This window comes from Castor canadensis, chromosome 9 (assembly GCF_047511655.1).
Source record: "Castor canadensis chromosome 9, mCasCan1.hap1v2, whole genome shotgun sequence".
Classification (NCBI taxonomy): Eukaryota; Metazoa; Chordata; class Mammalia; order Rodentia; family Castoridae; genus Castor; species Castor canadensis.
Genome location: NC_133394.1, coordinates 120,760,876 through 120,773,746, shown reverse-complemented (window position 1 = coordinate 120,773,746; position 12,871 = coordinate 120,760,876). Strand labels below are relative to the sequence as shown.

Genomic DNA, 12,871 nt, shown 5'->3' with positions numbered 1-12,871 from the left:
CATTTTGTAGTCATTTGTCCCTGATTTTAAAACACTTAAATGGGATTTAATCAAAGAATTTCACTGAATCGTTTGAGAAACTCATAAACCCTACAAAAATGGTTGGCAACTTGTATATACAAAGTATAAATATTCAAATAGATAAGGAAAGTGTCTTGCTTGTTTGAGTTGATCTGATGACTCTTCTAACTGCCTGGGCTAGTTAGAAAATGAATAATGAAATACTTTTTCAACAACAAAAGACACAAATAATAATGCTTCCGCATTAAAACTATATACTACCTATTGTACCCTTCCCTGGCCACAAAACTTTGCCCATGTTGTTATGTACAATGAGCATGAAAGGCTGTGGCTTTGCAGGAATGACTGGGTAATCCTGTGAGGATCAATTTATGTTTTTAAGCAAGAGTGACACAGCCAAGTTTGTGGCCTGGGAAGTTAACTCCTGATTCAGACAGCACTATAGAGCCTGAACTATGTTAGACAGGGGCCTGTGTCTGAGTAGATATGATGTCTAGATCAGTGAAAGTTATTGTTAGTATATGAGGAGGATGGAGTTTCTCAGCTCTCAGGTCACTTTTTTCAGGAAAACAACAGCTCATACCCATTGTAACTTCCCTGACTATAATTGCCATCATTTGAAAATGATTGCCATAGGTAATAAAAAACATTACACAATGTGGGAGAATTTAAAATAAACTGTGCACCTTAAATAAGTTTAAAAAATTCAAAAGTAAAACATTAAACTATAAACTTAGACACTGCATATGGTAAACAGTAATACCGTAAAATAAGACCATTAGAAATACTTTTCAGAATCAGTGGAATAAATTAAAAGAACCCTTCAGTGTGTTTGTTATTTTAATTAAACCAAATTCAGTTACTTAAAACAAAGCCATCAAATTATATGTGTGTGTACAGCTGGGCATTTATAAACAGCATGTTCGTGAAGATTAAGTCTCAGAAGAATAATCTTTTAGCTATAAATTTAACACTGTCATTTATTATGTGAGGTTAGAGGCACTAAAACACCTGTTTCACTTTATTCTCAGTATGCTAAGAATAAGTGTCATTGGAGAGTTTTGTGAGTTAATAAATATTAGAAATTTCCTACATTAACTATCCTAAATTTAAGACTGTGAATTAAAAGTTACACCTGATGACTGATAATATGCACTCGCCATTCAGTGGGGCATACTGTATTTGTTGCATCTATACCACTAATCAAATGCATAAATGTTAAGAGTTTCCAAATGGCACCTACTTTGATTCTTAAAAATTATTATTAAAGATTTCCTCCTCACTTGCACTAAAGAAACCTGAATTATTGCCAAATACCAGTAGAAACACTTTAGAATATACACTTACAGGAAAGTAAATTATGCAGAAAACGAGATCTCTTTTTTTGTTGAGATGAATAAATCCCATGGATCATAAGAGATGAAAATATTCTGTGCCTTGTTATGCAGAATATTAACCCACTCTGTGATTTTTAGATAAAATGTTGGAAATGTATATTTTTAATTTCAAGGCTTAAAAATACTGAGTACTATGATTAGATGGCAAGTTACTTCCCAAGACTGTAATTCTAATGCCTAATAAAATCAATCTGAAGTTCTAATAAGGACAAAGTTATTTCACAAAACAGAAAATTGGTAAGAAAGGATAGAATACTTCTTTTTTTAACCCTTTTACACTTGCAAAGCCAGCCCTTGTTAGTCCTAGATGATTGGTCCCTCTGAGAAGAGATCATTTTCTCACAATGCTGCAAAGACAGACAGCCAGAGGACCAAAGGACAATGACTTCTATCTGCCAGACCAGCTTACTGCTACCTCAAAAACCCCACTGAAGGGTGGTTTCATTTTAATTTTGTAAAACAAATAAAGCAACTTGACTAAACCACAAAACACTTTCTCTTTCTATATCAGAACCTTAAGAACTATGTCATGACACAGTGGACACCTTGGAGCTGTCTCAGGCTGGAGTCACCTTGGCTGTGGAAAATTAGATGCCCCAAATATAGCCCCACTGAACGCATGCTCAGACACTGGTTCCTACCTTGGTGTTGAAGTCCAGAGCATTCTGAGATGTTTTGTATAATTCGGGATACTTCAACATATTCTCTTTTCTGCATGATCTTTCAAATATTCCAAGAGTTAAGGGTGGCATTGCTGTAAACATCTAAAGTGACAAACAGGTCATTACACCAAGCAGCCAAATGCTGGGTGAATCTCTATGTCACAGGATTAAGTAAAACAGGAATTATTAAAAGTGTAAAACTTACCACATTATAAAGACCTATGCACCATCTTTCAAAGAGGATCTGTCCAGAAAAGCCATTAACAAAGGCAAACCAGATCTAGTAAGAAAACAACCCAAATCCCAGAATTAGAAAACAAAAACTATCAATGCATTGTTTAAAATCTGTTGTATAGTGAACAATTGCAAAAATCAACAGCATCAACATCTTATTTTCAGGATGCTCTTAAAAATGACAATTCTTTCACTAACTTTTTGATTTAAAGGGATGCTTTCAATAAGGCATTTGCTATGTAAGTCAGAATTGGTTCTACTTGTCAAATTAAAAAATTATATAATCAATCACAGCTTTAAAAAAATTAGCTACAATCTTGTTTCTAAAAGGGAAAAGATTTACACACCATTAAATTTTTAGTTTTAATTTCTTTTAAAAATATCTACCAGGATGTAGACCTTTAAATATAAAGATCATTTTTGCTATAATAGCAGCAATTGTTTATTCATAAAATAATTTCCTATAGTAAAAAAATCACCATTTTCTTTTGCATCAGCTGTACCCATACAATTCATTTAAAGAATTCACAAATTCACTTTCCTTGAAGCCTACTGTGTATGTTGTCATATTCTGCTCCTTCCCCTGGAAATTCTGAAATATGCATTTTATTAAGTTTTTACGTATCTTTTAAGGCATTGTTAATGGATATTAGAACCTCTACAGTGTGGATTTAATTATTTTGGACGTTTGCCTTGCTGATAGTTTTTGCTGTAAGTATGTTTCTGAACTGAAACTCTACATGTCTTTTTTCTTCTTAAGATGCATTTTTGGTTTAAATTTTATGCCTGGATAAAATGAAATCTTTACCTATTAGACCATAATGTTCTTATATATTTAAAACTCTCTTTAAAACAGAAATCTTAAGTTTGGAAACCAAATTTTGGGGTAATATACAGTTTTCTCCAACATATTAAAACATAGAAAATTAAAGTGATTATTAACAAGTTAATAATACCTACATTATTTTTTTATTTTTTAAAAGAAAGCCTAAAATATAATTAAAAATCAAGTTGACTTAGGTGAGTTAAAAGGCTAGTCCAGCAATGAGATTACATAAACACAAACACAGAACATAATAATAACAAAACCGTCAGAGTGAAAGCACTTTCCACATGTGGCTAGAGTGAATGTGAATCAGAGTCGTGGAGACTTTGCTATACTTTATGTTTCATTTAACCTCATTATGGAAGCATGAATTGCTAGAAATTCACCATTTATCAATATGTACCCAGGCTGGCCTCCCTATGACCAGTTTCTGTACCCACACCGATTTTCTTTGTTTTTATAGTGGAAGGGAATGACTGAGCATGTATTTAAACCAATGTCTCCTTCATGAGATGGAAAAGAAAACAAAGTAGCAATAACACATGAAAAATAAGTCCAAATTGTGTTGGGGTTGTAACACATTAATGACAATAACAAAAGCATAGAAATTGGAGTCGAATCTGGAATTCTTACTTACTTTGCTAAATGTTTTTAACATTTGCCCTAAACAAGAAGCCAGATCGGTCATGCACGTAAACGTTAAAAGAACTTAGCATCTTCACACAAAGTTAAATTTATTCTTTCCTCCTGTGTATACACAAGTCGATAAAACAGACTTTAATGCCATTTTTTTTTGCATTTGGCCTTTTTGAGATATGGACTATGTAAATATGTATTTGTGAGACTTGGGTGATGGTTATATTTTCCTGATGGCAACTATAATCTATTCTAGTAATACATTAGAAGCTCTTTCAGATTTCTTGGGTCTGATGGAAATATAAAGAATTTTAAACACAAACTTTCAATTATATGGACTCTCTAGTCTATGAAGACATAGTCTAATCTTAGTTGTTCTGAATAATGCTGAGGCTCTCAGTACATTAAATTTGTCTAAATGGATATGATTTGGCTCAAAGGTTATACCTCTAAATGCATTTGTAATTATCAAAACTATAAGTTCATGCAGTAAAATTTACAGGTGGGTAGACATTTGTAAATGTGAGCAGTCCCCCTCCCTTCAGTTTCTTTGTATGTAACATTTGGTGCTGATTCAAAGGCTACTGTGAGTTTAAACCTTCTCTCAAACCAATGAATATATACAGAAAGTTTTAAATTCAAAATAATTTACAAATAAATCATCAACATGTCTGCATTTAAAGTATATTTTAAAATGCATAAGTTAACTACTTTAAGACACAGAAGTTTTAAGTGTAGAGTTAACACATGGTCACTATTTTCTTGTTTTTACTGAAAGGCAGGTGAACATTTTTTACAAATTTACTTTCCATATTTTTAAAAGTTCACATTTGAATGTCTTTTTTTAAAAAAGGGAAAGAAAATGACTAGATAAGACAGTATCTACATGTTCACACAAATATTCTGGTATTCAAGTTTCTTATTTTAAAGAAAGAAAAAATGGTGAACAGTAGTCTACTAGAAGGCTGCTTTCAGGTTAGTCAGGTTAGACTTGCAGCTAAATGATCTATTTGGAACATATCCCGTGCTAAATAAGAACACCTGAATTACCATAAACACATTAAGTCCCTTCTTTGACTCAACCAATGCCATTTGATGTAGAAAAAAAAAAGCACCAGGCTCTCTGGGGAGGTGTGTCAACTATTTAAATTCACAAGGAATCTATTTCCCAGCACAAGCTGCTGGGAAAGCCTCACCTTACTGACTATAATCAAAACTTCTGGAAATTAGAAAAAAATAATGTTGTGAGGTCTTACCAGAAAGTCTGGATGCAACCAATTATTTGATAGAAAAGACCTTATTTTGCTAAGAATGAGTCAGACATTTCAGAGAAAAAAAAAAATCTCTTTAATTTAAAAGAACACCTAGAACTACTGCCAGGAAGCTCCCGTAAATAAGAACATCATACTGCCTCCTGCTGAACTTGTATTTATTTGTATAGCTGTAACTTACAGTGATGGAGCAGCGAGACACTGATATTCCTGGCAGTATAACAATGGGAAAGCAGTCTTTGCAGATAATCTATAAAACCCAAAGTGTTCAAGACTATTCCTTTATTAGTAAAGCAACTTCAGACCTGCCTTTCCTGGTATTATTTCTAAATTCCACCTCCCAGCAGAGGCGTGGCAGCTAAAGCTTCACAGACATTTTCCTGTTGGAGCATTTCTGCATATTAAACAGCAGCTTACAAATACTCAATGAGTTCTCTGCTCCCACGCCTGATCAGCACAAAAAACTGAAAGGAGAGACTGGAGACTGGCAGTTGTCCTTGCTAGAGACATTCAATGATGTGTTTTCTGTCTATTCATTCACAGTATTGACATGAGCCATTAACATCTGCAGAACTTGTTTTAGCTGGCAAAAGTTGGGAATCTGGGAATTGATTTAAAAGGTCGATTCATTTCCAAGACAGTGGAATTATATTCAAAATACATTTCCATAAAGTGCTAAAAGAAAAATAAAAATGAGATTTCCAGTAAAGTTTAGAGCTTGCTTCCTTTTCAACGTGTAAAGAATGTGATCAGTGTTAAATATCTCATGAAGAGGCTTTAAATTCGAAGCCAAGTGAAACTTAGGGCCAATCAACCACAAATCACATAACTCTGTGTAGAAACAGAGCGTGCAAATTTAGTTTTCATCTGAGTTTAGTACATTTTCTTTTCTTTATTAGTACATAAATTCTGCTTCATTGCTGATTATCAACGTAAATGCGGTTGATTATCAATTGATCTAGAAATATTCCATTTTGTAAAATTAATTTTTAAAGCAGATTTATTGCTAGGCAGAGGCTTTAAACTGTCTTAAAAGACTTCAAAAGTATATGTAAATAAACTATAATATTCTTTTGAATGTCCACATTTTGGGATGAAAAAACAATTAGAAAAGTTAGATATACAGGAGGGGGAATGAGAAAAAAAAAATAATTATTTTTAGGAAATAATCACAAGTTTATGTATATAAAAAGAATTTTTTAAAATCTCACAATTTTGGGGTTCACTTTGCCTTAAATACAGATTATTCCCAGGCCAAATTTTGCAGTAAGACACAATGGAAATTCATGTAATGTCTTGTTTGTGTGTCTAAGCATTTGGTTATTTACTAATATTTTGTTTTTTTGTGACAGAGCTTCATTACGTAGCCCAGGTTGGTCTTGAACTCATGATCCTCCTGCCTCGGCCTCCTGAATACTGGAATTACACTATGTATAATTGGGAATTACATATCTGTATCACTATGCCCTGCTTATTTTTGGTTATTGTACCTCATGGGTTATAGCCTAACTATAGATTTTTAGTGACTAATAAGTGACACTGTTTGCACACTTCAAAATTAAGTTTCAATTACCATAAGAAGGGGACTAAGGTAGAAAGGAGAAAAATGGAGGAGATGAACCAATTTGGGTTATGCTATATATATATACATGGAAATGTCATAATGAAATTTCCTGTATAGCTATCTTAAACAAACAAAAATGTCTTTTTTCAAAAACAGAGAACAGGAAGGTAAAATAGGTCCTGTCTGGGGATTAGTACCATGTGGGAAGGCAAAGGATATAAGAAATGGGTGTAGGAGGGTAATTGTGGTGGAAATATTAGGAACTCACGTAGGAAAATGGGGAAAATCAGACATGTTAAGAACTTTTGAAAATACTCCAATATACCCCCACCCAGCACAATATAATTAAAAAAAAAAAAAAGAAAAATGAGATATATGGAAACTATTCCAGGAATGGGGGATAAAGGAGAATGATGCAGGGGGTGAACTGAACCACGATATATTGTAAGAACTTTGATAAATGTTACAATGTACCCTAGTACAACAATAATATAATAAAAATGATTTAAAAATTAAGTTTCAGTGTTACTAGTCTGACTTACAATAAGAATTATGCTCAATCAACATGTTAATAAGGAGTCAGGTATTCTGAAGAAGCACAAAGAGTGCTCAGCCAAGTATACACAGTCTTCAACCAACAGCAGATACAGAATCAATTGATTTGTTTGTTACTTCTCTGATGTAAAATATGGGATCCATATAGAAAATGGTGAGGTCATGTTTTTTTCTGACAGAGACATAGAAATGTCAACTGGATGGAGGGCAAGTGGTACAGATAGACACCTGTAAGGAAGCCAGAGCAGATTTATGAGTGCGTGGGTGGGTCCCTGTGGGAGTGGAAAAAGGAGTGTTTTCTTTAAGCTCTTTGATGCAGAGCTATAGGGAAACTGATAACACCAGGGTTTCATTATTACAATGGAGCTTCTGATGATCTAATGGCCCAATGTTAAAAAAGCAAGCAACTTATTCAACACATCCTGAATAATCATTCAGATTACTTATTTATCCTTCATCACCGGCCACTTGGGCTCTAAAATACTTGAAATGGGCCTAGTCCAAACCGAGATGTGCTATAAATATAAAATACACACCTGGTTTTGAACACTTAGATGGAGAAAAGAATGTAGAACACAGAAAGTTCTCTCTACATATTGAAAAATGGCATTTGGATATATTGAGTTAAATAAGATATGACATTATAATTTATCTGAGCTTCACTTTAGCATTTTGGTTTTGTGGCTCCTAGGAAACTTAAACTTGTGCATGTGGCCTCTAGTGTTTTTTCCACTGGCCAGCTCATGGAGGACAGAAACCATGCTTGGTTAACTTTATAGCTGCTAGGCTAGGTCTGGTGCCTGGCACAGAGTAGGTGCTGCAAAAATATTTGAGGAACAAAATGTGTCATTTTAGAAGTGCCATTTCTGATCCAAACCTTCCTGTTTAAAATGATTTGATATGTGAAAGAACCATAGAAATCCCCTGCCATCCAGACAGAGGAAATGAATATCCTGATTTTTTAGGTAAATTCCTTATTATCTGAACTCTTGTTACGTATCAAACTCAGAAACCAAAACAGATCTGGATAGCAAGGGATACCTGAATATAACTCAGATCTAAGTTTTGAAATAAGAACTACCACACAACCAATACTAATCAAACTATTGTATATCTTGTGTATCCTTCTTAACTACTCTGCCTCTCTCAGAATTAGAATCTTTATTCTCAGTTTCCTGTTTATCATCTCCTTATTTTTCTTTTTTAAATTTGTATTTTTTTAAAGTGCTGGGGATCAATACTTTTCTTTCTAAATACAGTTTTCCATATGTATACTATCCCTCAGCACTGGACTCTTTTCTTCGGTATATTTTTTGAACTTAAAAAAAATTATACAGTTAATAGTCTTTTAAAAACTGAAAACAAGACCTCATTAGCAATTCTAACTCACCATTTCTACCAAAGCAATACAACATTTTTAGCCAGAATTTACATATTAATTTTTTTCCACAGCTGACAGCCATTTATGTTCGAACAAGCTTAGAAGTTATAAAAAGAAAGAAAATACTAATGAAAACAATGAGAAAATGTCTTCATAAAGAAGATTTCTTTAACTGTGTGCACGTTTAAGTTTAAATCTTAAACTTAAATCTGCAAGGATTTTAAGTTTAGCCTGCTGTTACCTCAATAATATAGAGGACTATGTTCTTGTAGAAGCAGTACAGGATACACTTAGAGACTCTGTTATAGTTCCAGGCACCATGAACCATCAACAAATTCTTCAAATACTTGAACTAAAACAAGAATGAGAAAAAAAATCAGTATTTTCTTCTTCACGGTGTTAGCAGACTAAAAGGAATGATGTTGTGATTTGCAGCAATGATGCTTTACCTGCGCTATGGAGTAATCTGAAGAATTGGCTGCCTGCAAGCCTTCATTGCCACTTATCCCAACACCAACATGGGCCGTCTGTATCATGCTGACATCATTTGCGCCATCTCCAATGGCAAGTGTTATGACTTTGACTTGTTTCTTCACCATCTCAACGACTTCAGATTTTTGAAGAGGAGAAACCCTTAGAATAAAACAAGTAATCAATTACTTCTGTTCTCTGAAAAAAGGAATTTTGAAATGCCACCATTTTAAATGAGAAAAAGATCCAAATGACTAGTTCTCTAAAAATACCATTTAAGGAAACGTCTCAGGATTGAAAATGTTAACTCTCTGTTAACCTGGAAAATTAAAAAAAAAAAAAAAATCCTAGAAGTAAATTTCTAGTGATAACCAGAAGCTATAATACTTTCTTAAACACTGGTATAACTTGTTAAAGAAATAACATTTGAATTCAGAAATTCCATTACTTCCCAACAAGTAATACCAGAATCTTTAATTCTTCATTTTGAATTAAAGAGAAAATCATGAAGGTTGTTGAACAAGCCCACAGTATCTGGAAAGTAAAAGTTTTGAGCGTTTGAAAGCTGGTTTTACATAATGTACTTACTACACTTGTACAACTTACTATAATGCACAACTAAACTATACTATGCTTACAACAACTAAAACTGTACTTAAATTAATAGTAGGGAATTGGTTCACCTCTCCACCTGTTCTCAGCACTGCTGTGAATCTCAACCAACGTAAACACTTAGTGCTTAATTACAGTTCATTTGCTTCACTTCCTTCCAAAGCCACTGACTGATTCTCACTTAGAAATCAGGCAGTTTTTTCTATAGATATGGACTGGGAACAGAAGACATGAGTATCTATGCTAAAATTACACTTGGTATTGAATTTGGAGTGATTTTTCATACACTTTTAAAAACCATTGAAGAAATAAATGACAGAAGTGTTCTAAGACAGAGCATATTAGTAGAAGTAACATATATTGTCCATATTTTGTTGGAAATTACAGAGAAAGACAGGAAGACTAAACAATGAGTGGGTCCTGTGAAATATTAAGATAGTAATTAATTGTAGAAAACAACTAACACACACGATATTAGTGGACAAGAAAAACATCCCAGAGCTAATTTTTTTACCCAGGTGAAATGTCATAGATGTCTAATAAATACTTGCTGAAACATCTGGCACATCATTTGTTATTCTATTTAAAAATGAAGATCAGTACTCTAAGAGAATTGAAACCTTTCTGCATACTTTAATTATTTCATAGGAAAAATTCCTAGCAGTGGGTGTTCTAAACAAATGTATGCTTTCAGGAGGTACCACTGCTCAAAGAATGGAATGAACCACAGCAGCTCTGGCTTTTATTTCAAACTGGAGAGTCAATGTATGAACCTGTGAGTTGCTTGCAAAGTGAACCAGTCTTTTTTCCTTGCATTTTTAGTGCCTGATCCAGAATAGGTACTCATGAATGGTTGCTATATGAAATAATTATTTTTACTGTATGAAAGAATGATTTTTAATTTCTCCTTTGGATTTCCTTTCAGAGTCTGGCAACAGTATAAAATGACACAACGGTGAACTCAGCAAGGGAATGAATATCAGGCTATTACTGGGCTATTTCACTGTTAGCCTCCATTCTTCTTCAGAGCAATTTTCATATTTTACTTAGTTTTTCTTAACAGGCTAATATAAATTGGTAAGCCTACTGGCTCTAGGCCAATGATTTAAACATGGGTTGCAGCTAACATTTAGTAAATGTCAAAAAAGAATGCTCACCAGAAATTCTCTAGAAAGCAAATGAGAAATTGATGTAAACAGAGAGAATCCTTCAGAAACTTTTATCAAATCCCTTTTAAGAGGCTCACAGTATAAATACATTATGAAATTACACCATGGACTCCATGGAGTTAGGACAAGGTCATACTTTTTCATGAATTGAACCTGCACGGTGAGCTAAAATTAGTGATTTAAAGAAGAGTCAGAAAATATCTGGACTGAACTTTATTTTCTTTCTTCATGGTGATTATAGTCAACCAGCATGTTCTCTGCTTGACATTTTCAGTATCTCTAAATTAAAATTAGCTGAACATTTTCACTAAAATTCACAGGGATGGCTAACTCAGCCATTAAAAGTGAAAAGTTAAAAACACCCTTAAAAGAACAACACCCATTAAAAGAAAAGAAAAGAAAAAAACAATTATGTATGAGAGACAGCCTTCAAAGTACATGATAACTACTAAGGACATATAGTCTTCCATTACCAAGTGACAAATGGACTACTGGTTTGGAAGAACATCCAAGAAACATCAGAAGTCCTCAATTCTAATTAATTTCGAATAGACTCAGGTTGCTAAACAAAGATGTCAGATTTAAGTGGGGAGTCATAAAAAAATAAAATATACATTCTTAAAACACTTAACTCCAAATATAAATCCACAAACTTGTTATGCAGGATAAAGACCTTACTTTGTCTATAATTCTGTTGGTTGAAATTCTTCATTTTTTGGTTGCAGAAACCTCACTCAGAAGAGCCATCCAAGGTTTGTAACATGACCAGAATGAAGAGATAACTCACAGAACGTGACAAAAATCTTTGCAAGCTATTCATTAGATAAAGAATTAATTTCCAGAATACATGCAAAGAGTTCAAAAATTAAAGACCAAAAGAATAACCCAATTAATAAATATCAAATGAACTGAACAAACTATACTCAAAGAGGAATATAAATAGCCAATAAATACATAAATAAATGTTACATCCTTAGCCTTAAAGAAAATGCAAATCAACATGAGGTAGCGATTCCATTGCACCCCAGTCAGAGTGGCTATTGTTAAGAAAACAAGTAACGATGACAAATGCTGGAGAGGATTCCCACTGTTGGTGAGAATGTACATTAGTACAACCCTATGGAAATTAGCATGGAGGCTCCTCAAAAAAAGTAAAAACAGGCCTCCCCTATGACCTTGCTATATCAGTCTTGGTCATACATTTAAAGGAGTATAAGTGATTACACAAGAGAGATACCTGCCCTCCCATGTTCATTGCAGCACTATTCATTCACAATAGCAAAGCTATAGAATCAGCTTAGATACCCAACACCAATGAATGGATAAAGAAAACGTGATATTTATACACAATGGAGTATTATTCAGCCATAAAGAAGAATGAAATTATGTCATTTGCAGGAAGATGGATGAAACTGGAGATTGTCACGTTGAGTGAGATAATGTAAGCTCAAAAAGCCAAATATTGTATGTTTTTGCTGGTATATAGAATCTAGACCTAAAATGATACTAATAACAATAATGGGACATGAGCAAAAACCAGGGACTGTCTGAGCTGGGTAATCAGTGTAAGGGGGTGAGGGGGAAAGGAGAGAGTACTTGAGAGTGAACATGTTTGAAATACATTGCATATATATGTATACACAGATACGTACATACATATGTACACAGCTATTTATACATAAGTATATATACATAAATAAATATATATATATACATACACATTGAATACTATAATGAAACCCAGTAAATTCTGTTGAAAAAGGAGGGAGAAAGATAGAGGTTAAGGGTGAATAGAGGTTGTAAGGTGAACTTTAAGAACACTGTAAGTATCTACAGAAGTATCACAATGAAACCCCTTTGTACAATTAACATATGCTAATAAAAATTCAAAATCTGGAAATGCTCCAAAATCCAAAAGTTTTTGGGTGCCAACATGACACATGGAAGAATCCATACCTGTTTTTGTGTGACATGTCACAGTCAATAATACAGACACACCAAAAATATTGTATAAAATTACTTTCTGATTATGTGAATATTATTTGAAATATGAATGAATTTTGCCTTTAGAC

The 12,871-nt window shown here is 33.5% G+C and overlaps 1 protein-coding gene across 6 annotated transcripts in view; it reads right to left on the bottom strand.

The window, feature by feature from the left end:
- Positions 1–12,871, bottom strand: part of Atp8a1 (ATPase phospholipid transporting 8A1) — a 215,317-nt gene that overhangs the window by 41,113 nt on the left and 161,333 nt on the right. For all 6 annotated transcript variants that reach the window (XM_074042343.1, XM_074042345.1, XM_074042342.1 and 3 more), the window contains 4 exons: positions 8,997–9,180; positions 8,789–8,899; positions 2,286–2,360; positions 2,060–2,182 (listed from right to left, as the gene is read on the bottom strand). In XM_074042343.1, the coding sequence (XP_073898444.1) occupies positions 2,060–2,182; positions 2,286–2,360; positions 8,789–8,899; positions 8,997–9,180 (493 nt within the window). The remainder of the gene's footprint in view (positions 1–2,059; positions 2,183–2,285; positions 2,361–8,788; positions 8,900–8,996; positions 9,181–12,871) is intronic.